Source organism: Lepidochelys kempii, chromosome 9 (genome assembly GCF_965140265.1).
Source record: "Lepidochelys kempii isolate rLepKem1 chromosome 9, rLepKem1.hap2, whole genome shotgun sequence".
Lineage (NCBI taxonomy): Eukaryota > Metazoa > Chordata > Testudines > Cheloniidae > Lepidochelys > Lepidochelys kempii.
Window position 1 is genome coordinate 89,594,284 of NC_133264.1, and position 17,343 is coordinate 89,611,626.

General features: G+C 42.4%; 1 protein-coding gene across 1 annotated transcript; it reads right to left on the reverse strand.

Annotated features, from left to right (window-relative positions):
- Positions 1–886: 886 nt before the first annotated feature.
- Positions 887–12,583, reverse strand: UBE2A (ubiquitin conjugating enzyme E2 A). Its single transcript, XM_073361339.1, has 6 exons — positions 12,316–12,583; positions 11,911–11,991; positions 11,282–11,307; positions 4,738–4,827; positions 3,030–3,118; positions 887–2,313 (listed from the first exon to the last, which is right to left on the reverse strand). Exons 1-6 carry the CDS (start codon positions 12,357–12,359, stop codon positions 2,185–2,187), a joined length of 459 nt encoding a protein of 152 aa, XP_073217440.1. The 5' UTR covers positions 12,360–12,583; the 3' UTR covers positions 887–2,184.
- Positions 12,584–17,343: the final 4,760 nt, after the last annotated feature.

Genomic DNA, 17,343 nt, shown 5'->3' on the forward strand with positions numbered 1-17,343 from the left:
TTGGATTTTGATCTATTGCTGTTACGAAATGGACATGCTTGGTCTGATGCAGAAAGTACCACAATAAATGTAGATATTTAGCATATTTGGGGAAGTTGTAATCATCCTGATCTTTCTCAACTGTTAGTGAAATACAGGCCAGTTAGTTTAGGCACTGTGTGTACTAACATATGTGGTGATGCTAGTCTATTTAAGTGGCTGTATAGTTTAAACCACTGCAACTCCAGAGACCAATTTAGGGGGTCATGGATGGATGTGAATCCAAATTTTATAGCTAAAGCTCTGCAAATCTACAGCCAGCTGCTTTATATCCATGGATCAATTAGCTGTAGATACAAATTTTGTAATACACAGGGCTCTAGTTACATGTGTGTACTTGAGTTTATTTTAGGACTATCCAACTGAAAGCCTAAAACTGCATTACATCTATCCTGAGTGATCATGCACTAGTTAAGGGGCTTATCTGTATTGAAAATGACATCAGTTTAACTCTTGCTTGAAAGTGTAAGTGATGATGCCACTCTGACCTAATCTTCTAGCTTGTGTAATCAAGTATGCAAAATTTGAACAGGTCTGCAAGATGAGGTCACTATAGCCTGTTTGTGAACAGATAGGCCTGGATAACTTTTTTTACCCAGAAAAGTTGGCCCAATTAGAGCTATTGCATGACCCTCCCCCATGCCAACAACAGCACAAACACAAATGGTTACATTTCAAGTACTATTTGAATTATGGTGCATGAACCACAGATGTATACTTAGCTTAACTAAATGATTAGCCCTTTGAACAGTGAAACAGCATCTACCTCCAGGGATCCAAACTAATAAATGTTAGCTTCTACGACCCTGGTCAAATAGATCTCTTGCCTCTTTATACAATAAGGATATAAGGTTACACTTTTATTTACAAGTTTTGAAAAATGTACAGTTTCTTACATGGGTTACTTATGCAAAGTTATACTTTCAACAGACCAATGTGCACATGAGTTATGGGGACAGTGGACAACACAGTTATAGGTCTCATCTCACACTGCTGTTTAAAAAAAAGTACTGCCTCCAAAATATACAAGCTTGCAAAAGATTGTAAATCCAAACTCATACCTTTTCAAACAGGGAAAGATATTTTCATTGAATTGGGTGGAAACTAATAAGCATGTAGCTGTTGCGCACACATGCACCTCACCAGTAATTTACAAAGAGCAGGAACTGCACAGCCTCAAGTGTCCCATCTTACAATTCTTAATTCACTTTCCACAACAGAGTTGCATTCTGGCACTGTTTTAACTATTACAGTTAGATAGAGGGAATCAAGTGCTAATGAATGTGATCCCACCTTTGAAGCTTTGTTTTTTCCTACCTCAATTTTTTAACTCAAAATAGTAAAGTTAGCAAGATTTTGAACTTAAGTACAACAGCTCAACATGGGTATGTCCAGTCAGTACCTCACTGAGAGGACTAAAAGTAACCTATTTCATCAATATCCTCATAGGCATATCCTTTAAAACCCATTTTCGTAAATTAAAAGGAGGTACTTTGCATGTCACCTTAAGTACCATAACAGTAATCATACCTTATCTTGCACCTGAAGTGCAGAAGCAGCCAGTATCCTCCATTTTCACTCTCTGATTAGTTGGACTGCCATCAATCAGTTATGTTTTGTATTTCTAAACAGTTGACAACCCAATAAGACCAGGGAAAAGAAAAAAGTTAATTCTTCCTGCAGTACTTACAAATGCAGTGGGGTCTAAAACCAACAGTCGAGGTAAGTGACCAGCCTGGACAGATCAGCACTCTAGTAATATCAGTTAAAAAATGTATATACGTATATAAACATCCCTTTTATCAAGCTACACATAAGCATCACTGTGTATAACACAATTACAATTAAAAGCTTAGTGTACACTACAGAAATGCACAATACTGCCCTAAGACTGGAGAAGGGGGACCACAGAAAAATGAATTCAGCATCAGTAATTCTTTTGCAAGTAACCCAAGTACAGTACATTTGACTTCAAAATGGGTGCTTTCTGATGTCCAAGGAAGGGAAGCTTCAGCAAGGGAGAGTGGCAACAGCACAACAGCTAGTTTGCGTTCAAAGTAAATGCAATGATGTTAGAGGAAGATGACTCAGACACTTCATATATATTTTCCTCATCACCAGAGTGTTCATTTGCATCATCCAGGGTCAACAATCACGCCAACTCTGTTCTACTATTGCAGAAACCCGTTTTTCATATTCCCGCTTATTCTCTTGGTATAGTTGAGCTGCCTGACTGTTTGCTGGACTGTTGGGATTCGGCTCATCCAACAGAGACTTAAAAAAAAACAAAAAAAAATCCTGTCAGTTTCATAGGTATAACACTTGAAAACTTATTTCCAGTAATTAGTTCAAAAAAGTGTGTCACGTGGTCAAGCGGTGTAACCACAAGATATTGCAGTGTATTCTGGGTTATTTGCTATTATCACAGATACTAAACCCTCATCTTTCACATGAGAAGTTTGAAATATGTAACCAGTGTTCTGTTACCATAACAATATTCCCATTATAGGTTCTAAAGGCTAAAAGATTTCTCTCCTGGTTTTACGTTCCCCAGTTAAATCAAAATAACCAAGGACATAGTATAAGACCTGATTAACATAACTTTGTCATTGGGTACTTAACTCTCCCCACCTGCCCTCTACCAAAAAACTCCCTGTAATTGATTAGAATCATTAGCAGGGGTAATCAATTATTGTAGGTCAAGGTCCAGACTCAGGGAAAAAACAACAATACTGATAATAAGTAAATAAAAAAAGATGTCTGTCCATTCAAAAGCATCTGGTGGTCCAGATTTGGCCAATGCTCTGCCTATTGCCTACCCCTGCATTAGACTGTTTAAGTCCATTGCTTGTTAAGGTAAACAAAGCAGAATGGTGGTAATTTGTGGTGGAAACTTGCTCAGAACTAGATTTTTGTCATTAACTGAGATGTGTCATAGCAACTTTACATGCAAGTATAGGATTACAATAAATACTGGAAAGTCATTTTACCTGTATGGATGTTAAGATGGAGGACACATCATAGGTTGGACTCCAACGATTCTGAAGAATATCCAGACATATACTACCATCTGCGTAGACTAGAGGAGGGGTTAAAAAGAATGGTTGTATAACAATGTAAGATGTGATAAGATTGAGGATAGGGTTCAAAAAAACAAACACAGAAGTGCCACACCAAATTTTTGCCAACATTACTCAATCTTCAGAAGCCTAAATAATGAAACTCTCATTAACTTGTTCTAATGTATGTCACAAGCCTTAAAAGTTGATGAAATTTAACAGAAAAATGACCCCGATCTCTTGAAAAAAAAAAGTCAGACTTTGTTGCTAAGGAGAGTTACCTAGAAATTAAGTAATGTTTTTAGACTGCTTATTTAAAATAAAAGCACACACACCCAACTTGCTCCCTTGTGACCTCACAGTTAGGGGCTATGAAGAGGTCTCTATCATGCTACTTCAAGCAAGGATTAAGTAGCAGAAACAAGTTTACTTTGAAGAAAAAACTGTTTTCATGCAGGTGACTATAGTAACTAAACAAGGAACAGAAGCAAGAAATTGTTTAAGGTGGTCTTTCCACTCACTAATTTAAGGAACCCTCCCCCGCAATTAATAATGCATTTGATCCATACCTGGTTAGCAACTAAACATGAAAGTTCTATGGCGGTTCTATTTTTATTCAGGTCCCAGCAAATGTTTAATGAAAAGCCTTTGGAATTAAGAGAGTTATGCAGGCCACAATGCCATATTGTTAGTCAACAGCTACAGCTGGAAGCAAGCATAGTATCCAAGATGAAGGAATGCAATCTGACATTGAATTGAAATATCCACTCCTGAAGGCAGCCACCGAAACAGAGAAAACAATCTAGCTAGCTTTGATTGTACAAGCCACATTTCTGAATGCAGTGAGTATGAGAGAGACTCTGTAAGAACACTGCAGCTGATATTATAAACCACCATGGTACTGAAGCATAGACAGAGCTGTTGAGAGATGCAGGTTTCACAGAAAAGGTCAAATTCATCTTAAAAGTGACAAACGTAAACTTTAAGAGTACTGTTATGCCTGTAAATGTCAACATGTATTTACAAAGATTATTTTGCATGAGGCCACATAAGGACAAAGAGGATCCCACTTGAGTGTTTTTTTGTTATTTTTTGTTTGTTTGTTTTTTTAAAAGGGAACTCTATGTAGCAAAGTCATAAAATGGAATGCTGTAACCTCAAGCGTTTGTTTTTAAAACAAGGACAACGTTCACGCAAGATTCCACTCTTTCTGGTTAACTGAATTAACGAGACTTTGTGTAAATGAACATGATTTCTTTCCCTCCCCACCTCTCGGTGTGGAAGGCCTCTTTGTCCTCTGACCCAGAGGAATTCTCTGAGCAAACAAACAGATGTTTAGCCAGAAATACAGTAGCCAAATAAAATGGGAGCCTAAGGGATTCACATAACACTGCTCCATAAGAGTTGTGAATCAAAGGAGTTCTCCCCCTGCCCTAGAGTCTGAGTGCTACTTGAGCAATGTCCAATCCCTGCTCCCTCCTGTATCAGACTGAGAGCTAGTTCACTTGTTACATAAAAACAAAGATGTTTATAAAAAGATTACACTGTCTAATCAGCAAGCATTTTTTTTACTCTAACTTTTATTGTGCTGTAATAAGCCACAAACCACAGAATGATTGCATCTTATACGGGTACTTACCATTTGGATGAAACATTTTAGAGACAAATCTAACGGTAGGTGGCTTATTTGGATATTCTTCTGTGAATTCTATTGTAAGTTTGAAAGTTCCTGGAGTTGAAAGAGAAAATTATAAATAACTTTGTTCAAGGACATCCATATGCTTCACAAGGGATGGGCAAGTATCCTCCATTTATAGATGGAGCATAGAGAGGTCCAATGCATTATCCTAACGTCACACACAAAGTTGGAAATAGAATTCAAGCTGTTCAGCTCCACCATTCCTCTGCTCTAAATCCTAGACAATGCCTCATATTTTGAGCAGCCTCTCCAAATAAAAGAATAATATTCACCATTCTCTTATGCAGAACTGTCCTACTCAGACTATTCAGAAATTTTAGATGAGGAAGTCAGTCTGTCCTCAGTATCCTGCCAAAGATCTCGTTCTCTTTAGAATAACTCTTAAACATCCAGAAGCATAGAAAATAGTCGTTCTGCAAGTCCAGAATATTGCTCTTCCCTGCAAAGCAGATTCCTAATGTTCCATTCCCAACAATACATAACTGGACTTATTTTTGTTTTGAAGTTTGATGCTTGTAATAGTATTTTTAAGAGATCATATTTCTAGGAGCCTAATGCACGTGACTTCCCTTGTACATCAAGTTGTGTGGAACCTTTCTGCAACATTGTCCATTTGCTGAATCCATGATAATCTGCCTTGAGGAGCCAATACAAAGAAGTTTTGGAGGATCAATTATCTGCCAGCCATTTGGTGCAATCAGAGCAACTCTGTATGACTTGAGACTACCAAAACTTGTGCCCCTTAAGAATTGAGATGGTTAAATCCTTTGAGCCCAACAACCTTAAGGTAGCTTCTGCTGATACAGGCTATTTTTGTCCTTCTCCTAAAGCTATGAGGATGTGGGGAAACAAGTCAGTCAACTTAGCTGCAGACAAGCAGAGTCCCACATATTGTGAGTGCTAGCAAAAATTCAAATAGGAGTGAGTGAATGATGAACTCTAGAAACACCCATCACTTGGAAGTGAATACACTGAACCTTTTTACAGTACTATCCTCGATCCACCAAATAAAAAAAGCCAGACATTTTGTAGTATACACAAAGAGGTTAAACAGCCACAAAACAACATATGAAGCTAAAAAATATCCTCTTTACAATTGAAGTCTCCTGTAACTGAGATATATCCTTGTACCATCTATCAGTGTCAGGTTAGCATATACAACCAGTTGCCATGATTAAGGGAAACACTGCAGTTTTACTTTTCTTGTAGTGCACCTTCTTCCCAGACCAGTGACAGCTTAGTTTAGAGCTAAAAAAAAAAAATCAGATATCTTGAATATAAGAATTCATGTCTCTACACTGAGTATATGTTAATACTAGTTATTGTTAATATTAATTGTACGCATTTAAATGGTATTTGTTAAGTGGAAAGAGTGGTTTTAGCCAAACATTAGCTGTTCTAGAAATCTTCAAGCCTTCCCTAGTGGAAAGCATCAAGGGACAGCCAAGGAGTACTTTTATTTGTCAGCTCCTTTCCCTTCTGTCGAAGGTCAGCAGGACTAGCATGGTAGGATGCCTGTAGTTTGTTCAGCAACAGCTGAACAAACAGCAACTCCAGAACAGCAGTAATAATTGTATTTCTAATATGCAGATGGCAAGTGCACAGAAACCTGAAAGCCTTCAAATGCAGTGATGGAGAGTCTAATTTCCTAATACTGCACTTTCAGTACACAAGCTGGCTATAAAAAGAAGCATCATTATGATTCCAATGCCATTTATGAAGACACTGAAGCTCAGATAATACAATATAAACAGGCATATCATATTAACATTATGTATTTTTAATTTATGGAATTACATATACATTTTTACAATTACTGGGAATCTAGTCTGTACTACACAAAATTAGGGAGGCGGGTAAGAGATCAACTTGGAAACGGATGCGCCATTAGGGAATCAATTTCAACATAACCCTGTATAGATGTATTGCTCATGCTACATAAGGAAAGGAATTAAGTCTTATTTGTGTCCACAAGCAGAAGATAGACCTTGTTAAATGGCAACATCAACACACAATGCTTTTTAGTGGAGTTCCATTCCTCATGCTCTTGGATTTGAGGTTTAGGAAGGCAAATCAAGCTGGATTGCCAGACTTTACCACAAGCAATGCTTCTTACAGACTGTTTGGGCAGCAAACAGATCACAAAGTGGATAAGCATCTGGCTGAAAACTGAGCACAAGCTACCACAAATGGTGTGCCTATGACAAACATCAAGGGGTTCTCAAAATACATCTGTAAGACATGACTAGAATTATTCTAGAACAGTGGCTAGAATGTTAAGAGGAGAGAGTGGAGAAGCCAATCAGCCAAGAACAAACAATATCAAACCCCATTTTAAACAGATCCTACTGCCAGGCTGTTGAGGAAAAAAGGCACCCTGATGTCCTGCTTAACATAGTGAGTTTAGTTACTCAAACAGCCCTGTTGTAAGTCAAAATGCATTTATTCAGTTATTGTGGGCCTCAGTGCACTCATTTATCCATGGTTCTACTTGAAAAGATTTTCACAGCCTCTCACAGAAGTCTCATTGTTTGGCCTCACTAAAGACACATTACCACTCCGAAGTTTTAATGAATCAAACTGCAAGTCACTCATATTTAAAGGCTACATGAACTAAATAAGCGTGGTTCTGCAGACCATACTCAATAATAAGGGGAAAGAAAAAAAAATTTGTAAGTAACTCATGCAACAGTCTTATAAACATATGGTAAGGCAGATGCATTGTCTTCTTTCAAGGGCCAACAACTTAATCTTCTGAGGTAAGCAATGGATGGTGCATTGCCTAGGATGAGACTACCTTGACATGACTTCCAAGTTCAGGGTTGCTAAGTCAGCCACAATAATGAGCAGTGCAGACCACCACTAAAACATGGTTTTCGTATTAGAAGTATTACCTCACATGGCAACGGAACAAAAAACTGGATGGACCTATAAGGTTCAGTGCACCTCACGTAAGCCACCAAGGACCTTTGAAGTTGGGCATCCAGAGAAGGGCCTCAGAGGTACACAAACACAGAAAGGATGCAGGCAGAACAGAACCCATAAATGGAACTCTCACCATGTTGGATGAGATCTGAGATTCTCATAGCACCAATTTAATCCATCATGTACCAAATTCTACAGTTAGTCACTAAACCCCAAATCTCTTACTCTGCCAGCTAACACTGTCACCGGGAAGTGATTGCCACGAAAAAATCATGGGCTTACAAATAGTGAGTGACCCAAAAGAAATGCATCATCTTGGTCGCAGCCACATTAGTCCCAGACACTCAGGTTTTTTTAATATGGAATTTAAAAATACCAACCCCTGCATGAGCTCAGAGAAGAAGGCTGTTGAGACATGGATATACCTTTGACTAGTTCATGAATAGCTGAACAGCTGCCAGACAAACCTGAAGAGTTATTACATTACTCAGGACAGGCAAAGAAGGGAGTCAGGTACCTCTTATGTTAAGTAAACTAGTCTACAAGGTCCTGCTTTCACACTTGAAATCTTGTCAGTTTACAAATAGGCAGTCCTGGCTTCTTGAAAGTCATTTAATTGGACCCCACATGCCTATAAAGCTTCCTCTAGACAGGACACAAAAATTCAGGGGGAGCAGCTTAAGTTTGAACAGAGTGAGGTGGCCTGGTTCTGAGTGATCACTCCTGGCCAGACTCAGACTGATGGTATCTGTAGTACAGTTAAGAACTGCACCCATCTGAACCAGTACAAGATGAACCATTGGTCTCTCCTTAGCATGGCCAAGATTTTTGCTGAAAGATTCCAGCACAAAGTTAAACACTTCCCTCCCTCGCAAACTGAGATGTCTCTGGCTCAAGCAGTTTTTTTTCCCCTACCATTACCAGAGTCTGTAGTTTAGGTGAAAAAGAGATCCACCATTAGCGTCCCCCACTGGAGAAAGTTCTAATCTACATGTACTCCATGACCCAGAGACCAATTGTGAGAATCTATCACAAGAAGAGCCTCCTTATTGATCTCCCTTTGCTTGTCAGAAAAGGGAACAAATGTTTGTAGGTGTGGGAGTAGGCACAGTCCTGGAAACAGGAAACCCAGACCAGTGATTATAGCTTGTGCTGAGAACACAAACTATGCCCCCACCGCTTTCCCCTTATGGATAGTACAATCCTGCTTTCACTGAAGTCAACAGCAAAACTTCCACTGAAGTCATTTCATAGTATTTCACCCTGGTCTCCTGTGGTACTTTAATGTATTAAGCACAGCATTCTGGATAAAGCAAGTGAGACACAGCTGTCCTCTGGGAATAATGCATTCCCAATGAGGCATCACAAGATCAACCAAGACAAAAACGTTCAGACTGGTTTGATGCCTAAAGTGTCGCCATCTGCTGCTGGTAAAAAAAGATGCTGCAATGAGCTGCCAGACCATTAACAGTCCAGTATTACTGAAGAAAGCGTTTTAGAGTCAGGTCTTACTAAGCCAGAATGGGTGTAAGAAACTAAACACCACTACGCTAACCTTAGTGAGAGGCAGAGCACAAGTTAAAGGCACCACTAAGCTACCCTAGTAGTACCTGGAGATCTCACCACCTAGAAGTGTTGGTCCTGATATGCCGTGCTGTAGGAAGTAAATATATTCTGGTCTGTCCAAGATATTAAATTTAAAAGAACACCCATAGGCTGTGGTCGGGAAAAATTAGCAAAGATGCTGTTTCTCCTCTCTCAAGTATGAGATGGGAATCCCAGTGGGCACCAGTGCCAGAGTACCTTCCAAGGAACAATCCAGCAGGCACCAAGACTATATGCTCTGCTAAAGCTCCCAGAGTGCTTGGATATCAGCATGACACTTAAAAGCACACACAGTGAATGAGCACCAGTCCCAAGTAATACCAGAACCCATTCAGCCCCAGGTCTAGATCTAAGCACAATACCAATACTGAAAGCCACAACTGACATTAACATGCTAATACTTCCAAAAAGCTGTTCTACCACCTTCAACATACCAGTTGGAGTACTGATGTCAGAAGTCCTTAGTAACTAAACTTCTCAGTTACCCTAACACTGAGCCATAGACATAGGAGAAGGAGACTCCAATGTTTCAATCTGCAGGAGATACAGAGGAGACACACCCCCAGGTATTAACCCATTCCAGTAAAGGCAGTGCACCAAGAACCTGGGCCTCTGAGCAGTTCTGGTAACATTAGCGTATCAAGGCCAAGGAGACAAAAGGGAGTATCTTGCCTTATACAGTTTCATAAATTGAGAGGAAATACCTAGCACCAAGCACTTCAGAAAAAAAAAGGATACCCAGGCTCCAGACTAAGGCACAATATAAGCTGGAGCTGCATTAATTAGAACTGAGGCAGCTCCTGTGATGAGCTTCTTGACAGATCAAGGATGAAAATGAAGCGGCTGAAATACTCTTGGGTTTTGAGGTATGGGAAGTTAAAGCATGCTCAGTAAGGTAAAGCATCAACTCAGCCTGCAAGGTGTCCTCAGAGGGTCAGAAGTATTAAGAGCTAGAGTTTGCCATAGGCTTTCAGCATGAGAACCAAGAATAATTAGAGTCTTGCACTGATGGTACTTTTATAGAGTGTTTCACCATTTTCAGTTCATTTGCTTTGAATATTTGATAGCATTTCATGTCTAGTGAATTTCCACTATGTGTGCTGCTCTTTCATACAGCATCAGTGAAGTGAAAACATTTTTAGAGAAAATAAAGCCAAAGAAATTGGCATAGGATCTTAGGAGTAGGTGCAAATAATAAACTTACCTTTAACTCTATAAACTGACTAAATTTCAAGTTGGTGTCCTTTTAAGTTGACTAAAGCAAGGAAATTTAAAGTGAAGGGCAGAGTAGCCATTTATTAAGAGAGCCTAGCTTTTGCATATCATGGGATTTTAAAGATCACTTCCTGTATTAAAGGTACGGTGATAGACGATCCAGTGAAACATTGTCCTGACATAGGAAAATTCAAACTTGTGTAACACTCTAGAAGCTTAGAATGACATCCAATATGCACCCTTTTCTGTTTAACACAAATACCTAGGTTGACCATTTACATTTCAAGCATGAAAATCACTTGAAAAAAATAACCCAGGGTTATGATAGAAATGCCAAGAGATTCTAAAAGTGCTTTAACTAGACAAAGGACAAAACACAGCTGACGACTGCAAGCTGATCTGCATTTGTTTTTGTGCAGTGAGATAGTAACCAGATTCTAAATTTACAAAAAAGTTAACACTTTTTTGGAAAAGGGAAGGAGGGAATGTTCCAAGGGTCAGGGATGAAACTAAACTAAATATCAAAGTTCTGCTCTCGAATTTGCCAGGTGAATCTCAACTAATGGTATGTTCTCCTGACCTGTACAGAATTCTCATGAGGAGAGCAAAATATCTAGTCTAAACCTGTTGCAAGGACCCAGGAGAGTAACATTTTAAGATTATGTGAAGCTTTCTCAGTTTAATTCTTTACACACAAACAGATAAGAACAGACAAGTAGAGGACTTTAACTATACTTACCATCTTCAAAAGGGGTCCCCTCAGGGCTGGAAAATAAATAAAAACAGCTATTACACCATACACCCTTTTGGTCCCTCCCCACCACAGAAACAGGCTTTAAAGTTTTTCACAGACTTACACAAAAATGCCCCAGTTGGTGCCCTGCTTCTAAATCTGTAAGGGGGGGTGGGGGGGAAGGGATGATGTGCATGGGTGCAAGGTTTTTCAATCCTAGGGAGAGAAGTGGACCTGGACCCTCCTAATTTGTATTCCCAAAGAGTTCATAGCCCAGAATGGGGGAGGGGGCACGTGTGTAGGACGAGGTCCCCCTTTTCTTAAGGCTATTGGGGAGTGTATCAAAGGCCCCAACGTAACACTCACAAAGTGGAGGGCGCTCCTCTAGGTAACAGATCCCATGGCTATGCACGGAGGCTGCCCTGACATTCGCACGGCGCAAAACCCCCTTTTGGCGGCCACCGCCCGGCACGGGCCAGGGCTATGGGGAAAATCTGGGAAGCTGTCGGGCATGCGGGCCCCGTCTCCCGGACGCTGGCCCGGCCCCACCCACCCCCGTTTCCTCCCCGAGGGTGCGAGTCTCTCCTACACCGGCTCGACCCCCCTTCCCCCGCCCGGCCCGGCTCCGGCCTCACCCGAAGATGACCGCGTTCCACACCATGATGTTGTTCTCGGAGGGGGCCCCGCTCACCCCAGCCGGGGGATCCTCCTGCAACCTGCGGGGCAGAGACACAGACCAGCCATGGGACACCCCGTCACTGACCCCGCCCACGGCCCCCCTCCCTCCGTCAGCGTAGCCCTCCCCTCCGCGAAGGGCGCAAGTAGCGCAGCTAGCGAGTAACTCCCCTCCCCCGTGAGCTGCGCAAGTACCGTAACCCAGCGGGTACCTCCACTGTCATGAGCAAGCCGCGTAACCCGCAGCCAGACAGCGTGGCCCTGCGTTACGCAATCAGCGTAGCGCTCCCTATTCCGCCGCCATGTTAGGCTACCCCCTCCTTTCCCGGTAGAGGCGCGGGCCCCTTAGCCAGCGGGCTCGTTACCTCTTGAAGTCCCGCATAAGGCGCCTCCGGGCCGGAGTTGACATGGCGGGCTCAGGATTATAAATCACTCATACACGAGCCCGAAGAGGGAGATAGGGACGAGGCGCCCACGGCAACAGCGGCTAGGTCCGACTGAGGCGGCGGGGGCTGGCGACAAGCGAAACCGGCCTCTACCACTGTGCCGGGGACACGGGGGAGGCTTGGGCGGCAGCTACTACTGATTCCTGCGTCTGCGCCTGCTGCCGGGCGATACCACTGCGGCGGAAGGGGAAGGAGGCGGATGCAGCTGAGCGAAATCAGACTCTACCACCACGGGCGGCGGAGAGGTGGGAGCGGGGCGGTGTCTAAGGAACCAGGGGGCTGTACCACTGACGCGGAGGCGGGGGAGCAGGAAGTGCTGACGCGGAGGGGGGAAATCTCCTTCCCCGTCTCTGTCAGCTCGGTGCTGTGTGAGGCTTCCCCACGCCGGATCCTCCCCTGGACTCCGCATGTGGGGGTGGGGAGAGGAGCCGGGCGGAGGCGCTCTGACTGCTGGGCGGGGAACAGGGCAGCGGGGCCATTTGCTTATGGGGGGACGAAGCCCGGGGGGATTTCCACTTGCCGGAGGGGGGGGGCAGAAACACCGCTTAGGGATCCTAATTTGATTAGGGGGAAATCTTAACACACTTATGGGGATAACAAGAAAGGGGGTAAGGGGCACGGGCTGGTCGTTAGGAGCAAGGAGGGGGCGTAGCTGGTTTCTAGAGCGGGCGGGGCTTCCTATCTTTGTGAAGTACCACAATGCATCTAAAGCCGCCCTACCTCGTGGGGGGGGGGGGGTGAGTGAGTGCTAAATACCACTCCCGGGCGGCCCCGCTCGGAACCCCAGGCGCTGGTTACTCGACTAAATGCCACCCTTGGCCGGATCAGAGAGGCAGAGGTAATCATTGTATAGACTGAGTGTTCGCCGCCTTTTGTTCCGTTTGTGTGTGTCTGGTAAGCGTGTGTCTTAAGAGAATCTGATCCTTATGCATAACAACATATTCTAGAAAAAAGAAAAGGAGGACTTGTGGCACCTTAGAGACTTACCAATTTATTTGAGCATGAGCTTTCGTGAGCTACAGCTCACTTCATCGGATGCATACTGTGGAAACTGCAGAAGACATTATATACACAGAGACCATGAAACAATATCTCCTCGCACCCCACTCTCCTGCTGGTAATAGCTTATCTAAAGTGATCACTCTCCTTACAATGTGTATGATAATCAAGGTGGGCCATTTCCAGCACAAATCCAGGTTTTCTCACCCCCCCCCCCTTTTTCCAAAAACCACACACACAAACTCACTCTCCTGCTGGTAATAGCTTATCCAAAGTGACCACTCTCCTTATAAGGTGCCACAAGTACTCCTTTTCTTTTTCCGAATACAGACTAACACAGCTGTTACTCTGAAACATATTCTAGGAGTCACTAAACGATTTTCTGTTTGTATAATGATTTGCCTGTCTCATTATTCCCCGTATTTCCTTATACTCCACCTTAAAAAAAAGTTACCCAGTGGGGCAGTCATTTTACTCTTGCTAGGGAGTTGAGTTGCTGTAAATAAATCACACTAGATAGTTATACTGATTGATTCAAAGTAGCTGTGCAGTAGTGCTGAACAGCGGAAAGGAAAGCCCATGCTAGTTGTGATGTTCTTGAGAACATATTGCCCCCTTTGTATGTGAGGTGAGGTTGTTTTCTATTACTTGTATTTCTTTGAAACCAGCATCCCATTCATTACTTTTGCCACCGATAAAATGCTTTCTATACATGTTTTGACAATAAATTAATGACACATTCTTGTCTCCCTTTGGTTTTTGGCAAAATGATTTGCATCTGGAAAAGCCTAATTTCTCTGTATTGGTCCCTCATGTTTAGTGGTCACTTGTCTACCATTTGCCATCACTAAATATTTTTTCTCTTTTATACTTTTTTCTCTATATTTCCATTACAGTGAAATACCCAGGAATACTGTTCCCCTGACAACCAGTTTCTCCCCATATACACACACAATACCACCAGCACCACCACCACGAAGCTCTTGTCCCTGTAGCCACAACTATTGCTTGTCAAGAGAAGCAGTGGGAATCACTTCCATTCACCATCAGGACTTCCTGCAATCCAGACCATAAAAGTGGCCATACTGGGTCAGACCATGGTCCATCTTGCTCTGTATCCTGTCACCTACAGTGGCCCATACCAGAGCTTTTGAGGGAGTGTACAGAATGGGGCAATTATGCAGTGATCCACTCCTGTCTTCCACTTCCAACTTTTGGTATCCACTGTCAGCTTCTAGTGGTTACTGTTGTTTCTCATCAGAGAAGAGTGCTCCATATGGGGGAAAACTATCTGGCGTGCCATTTATAGCTTCCCCCGCTGGAAGGGACATTGTAATAATCTAGTCGGACCTCCTGTATAGTACAGGCCATAGAACTTCCCCAAAATAATTCATAGAGTAGATCTTTTAGAAAACATCCAATTGTGATTTAAAAGTTGTCTGTGATGGAGACTCCACCGCGGCTATTGTTTCCCAACAGAAACAGGAGCCTCTTAAAATTTCCTCTTGGCCCATCTACAATCACATTGCCTGAATGGAATTTCCTAATATTGTCTATGACAATCAGATTCCTCCTGCCTCTTGGGACAGGACTTCAGAAGCGCAACATTCAGATGACAGTCCATCTGCCTGGGTCCAACTGTCACTGAACCTTCTGATCCCAACACTCCCTCTCTACTGTTATTAAATACCTCTCCAACGGCAATGGCACTTTCTGCCCCAACATTCCATCCCGTCTCTGAAGGGGGCATTACATCTGCTTAAGGGGGAAGGTAATGAAGGAGTTCTTACTTATGAGACAGAAGGAGGTTTTATCCTGCTTATGGGGTATCTGACTTCTTAACTGCTTATAAAGGGAATGGGCGGCTTCTTACTTGCTTACAGAAAGGCAGTCCCTACAGCTAGGGTGGCTTCTTAATTTATTGGATGCAAGAGGTTTCTTATCTGGTTATACGAGCACCAGTGGGCTTTTTAACTGTTCACAGGAGTTTTTACATCTGGTTATAGGTGTCCAGGTTGCTTCTTAATCTTCCAAAATGGCAAGTGGTTTCTTGTACTTTTCACTGAACCATAGAAATGTAGGGCTGGGAAAGACCTCGAAAAGTCATCAAGTCCAGTCCCCTGTACTGTGGGAGGACCAAGTAAACCTAGACCCTCCCTGACAGGTGTTTGTCCAACTTGTTTTTAAAAGCTTCCAATGATGGGGACTCCACAACCTCCCTTGGAAGACCATTCAACAGCATAACTACCCTTATAGTTACAAAGTTTTTCCAAATATCTAACCTAAATCTCCCTTGCTGCAGATTAAGTCCATTTTGTGATAGAGCAGTGAATTTCTTACTTGCATTTAGGGTGTGAGAAGGAATCTAGAACATCTGCTCCCTACACTGATGTCTGACTTTACAAATACTTCTATATTAGTGGGATGAGCTGACCCATGCTCACTGAAAATACACAAGATATAATAATAACAACTGTATTGATAAAGTACCCCTCTGCTGTCATGCATGGTAGAGATGAATAGAAAAACTGTATTGAAAACAAATTGCAGGTTTGTTACTTGTATAGGAGGAGAGAAAGAAGAGTAAATCGAATTGTAAGGGCTATTTGCTGAACTTCTTATAACCAGAGGCAGAAGTGCAGCCCCTTCAGTTCTACAATATGGCGTATAGCTTCCCTTATCTTCGTAATAAGGGTGCAGTCTAGGGAGACTGCAAGCTTCCATGTGCCATGTTCTATTTTGATCTGAATGGCCCCTGTTTGCATCAGAGCAGTGTATGGTATCCTGGGCCAATTATGCACTGCAGATGAGTGTGGCTGCAATCTGGTCAATTTATATAAATTTGATGAGTCCCTTGGGCTCCTAGCAAATTGCCAAGGTGACCCTTGACTGGGCAAAAGTATATGCTGTGCCTGCTTCATATTTAAAAACAAAACCAAAAAACCTTGACCACCATTTTGTAGCTTATACAGGGTATCTGGAAGTGTTTTGTATCATCTATATAATAAGAGTCCAGGAATCTCACTCTGTGTATCACTGGAAGCCTATTATGTCTGTACAGTCAGTGTGAAGCACCAGAAGCAGCTACAAGCATAGTTGAGGCTCATTTTGTCCACAATAGCACCAGGTTAAATCATCACTGTATTTTTCATTCTGTTACAGTCAAATATTTAAATTCTCAGGCATTTTGACTTAATGAATTATACCCATGCAATGTACAGCAGCTACCGTAAGGTATGCATCTATGCCATCCCAGAGCCCTAGCCCATTGTGATAGCAGAGGTAACTCAACCAATCACCTTACTCTACAGCCAGTTGGTATGCAACAGTTTCATCAGTCGTATGAGGGAGACTGCACAGATGATTGATTACTTAGCCCAGCTGCTACAGTTCTTCAAAACCACCCACACCATAACACAACCAACACACACAATCACCCCAAATATGCATAGCCCATCATGCAGCAAATGCCTCTCATTTATCACCCGCACAAATCAACACAAATCTCCCAGGATTGTCCCTCAGTCGGTGTGTCATTCGGACACCTGGAATATCTGTTGAGTCAGTATGAAGTGATGGAAACAACTACATGCATGGTTGAGGGCTCTTTTTGCTTAGCATATCCCCAGGTTCAGTCATCACTAGGCCCTTTGAGAATCAGATGGACTGTTGTGGTAGTCCAAAGGTTCTGTGGCAGTTTGCATGTGACTTGTAACAGCTGATCAGAAGAGACAGGAACAACAGCTATGCGGGGTCACAAAGAGGGGATTGTGCCTTCAGCTCGCTACAACACAGTGAATGGAAATAAAAACCTAAAATACTACCTACCTATCTAGCTTTACTGCTGCTGTATATAATTTCCTGTTCACAAATACATTTTGGGTTGCATTAGCATGTTTACTGCTGAGGCGTTTTGTGATCATGTTTCCTACTATGGTGTTCAGTGAT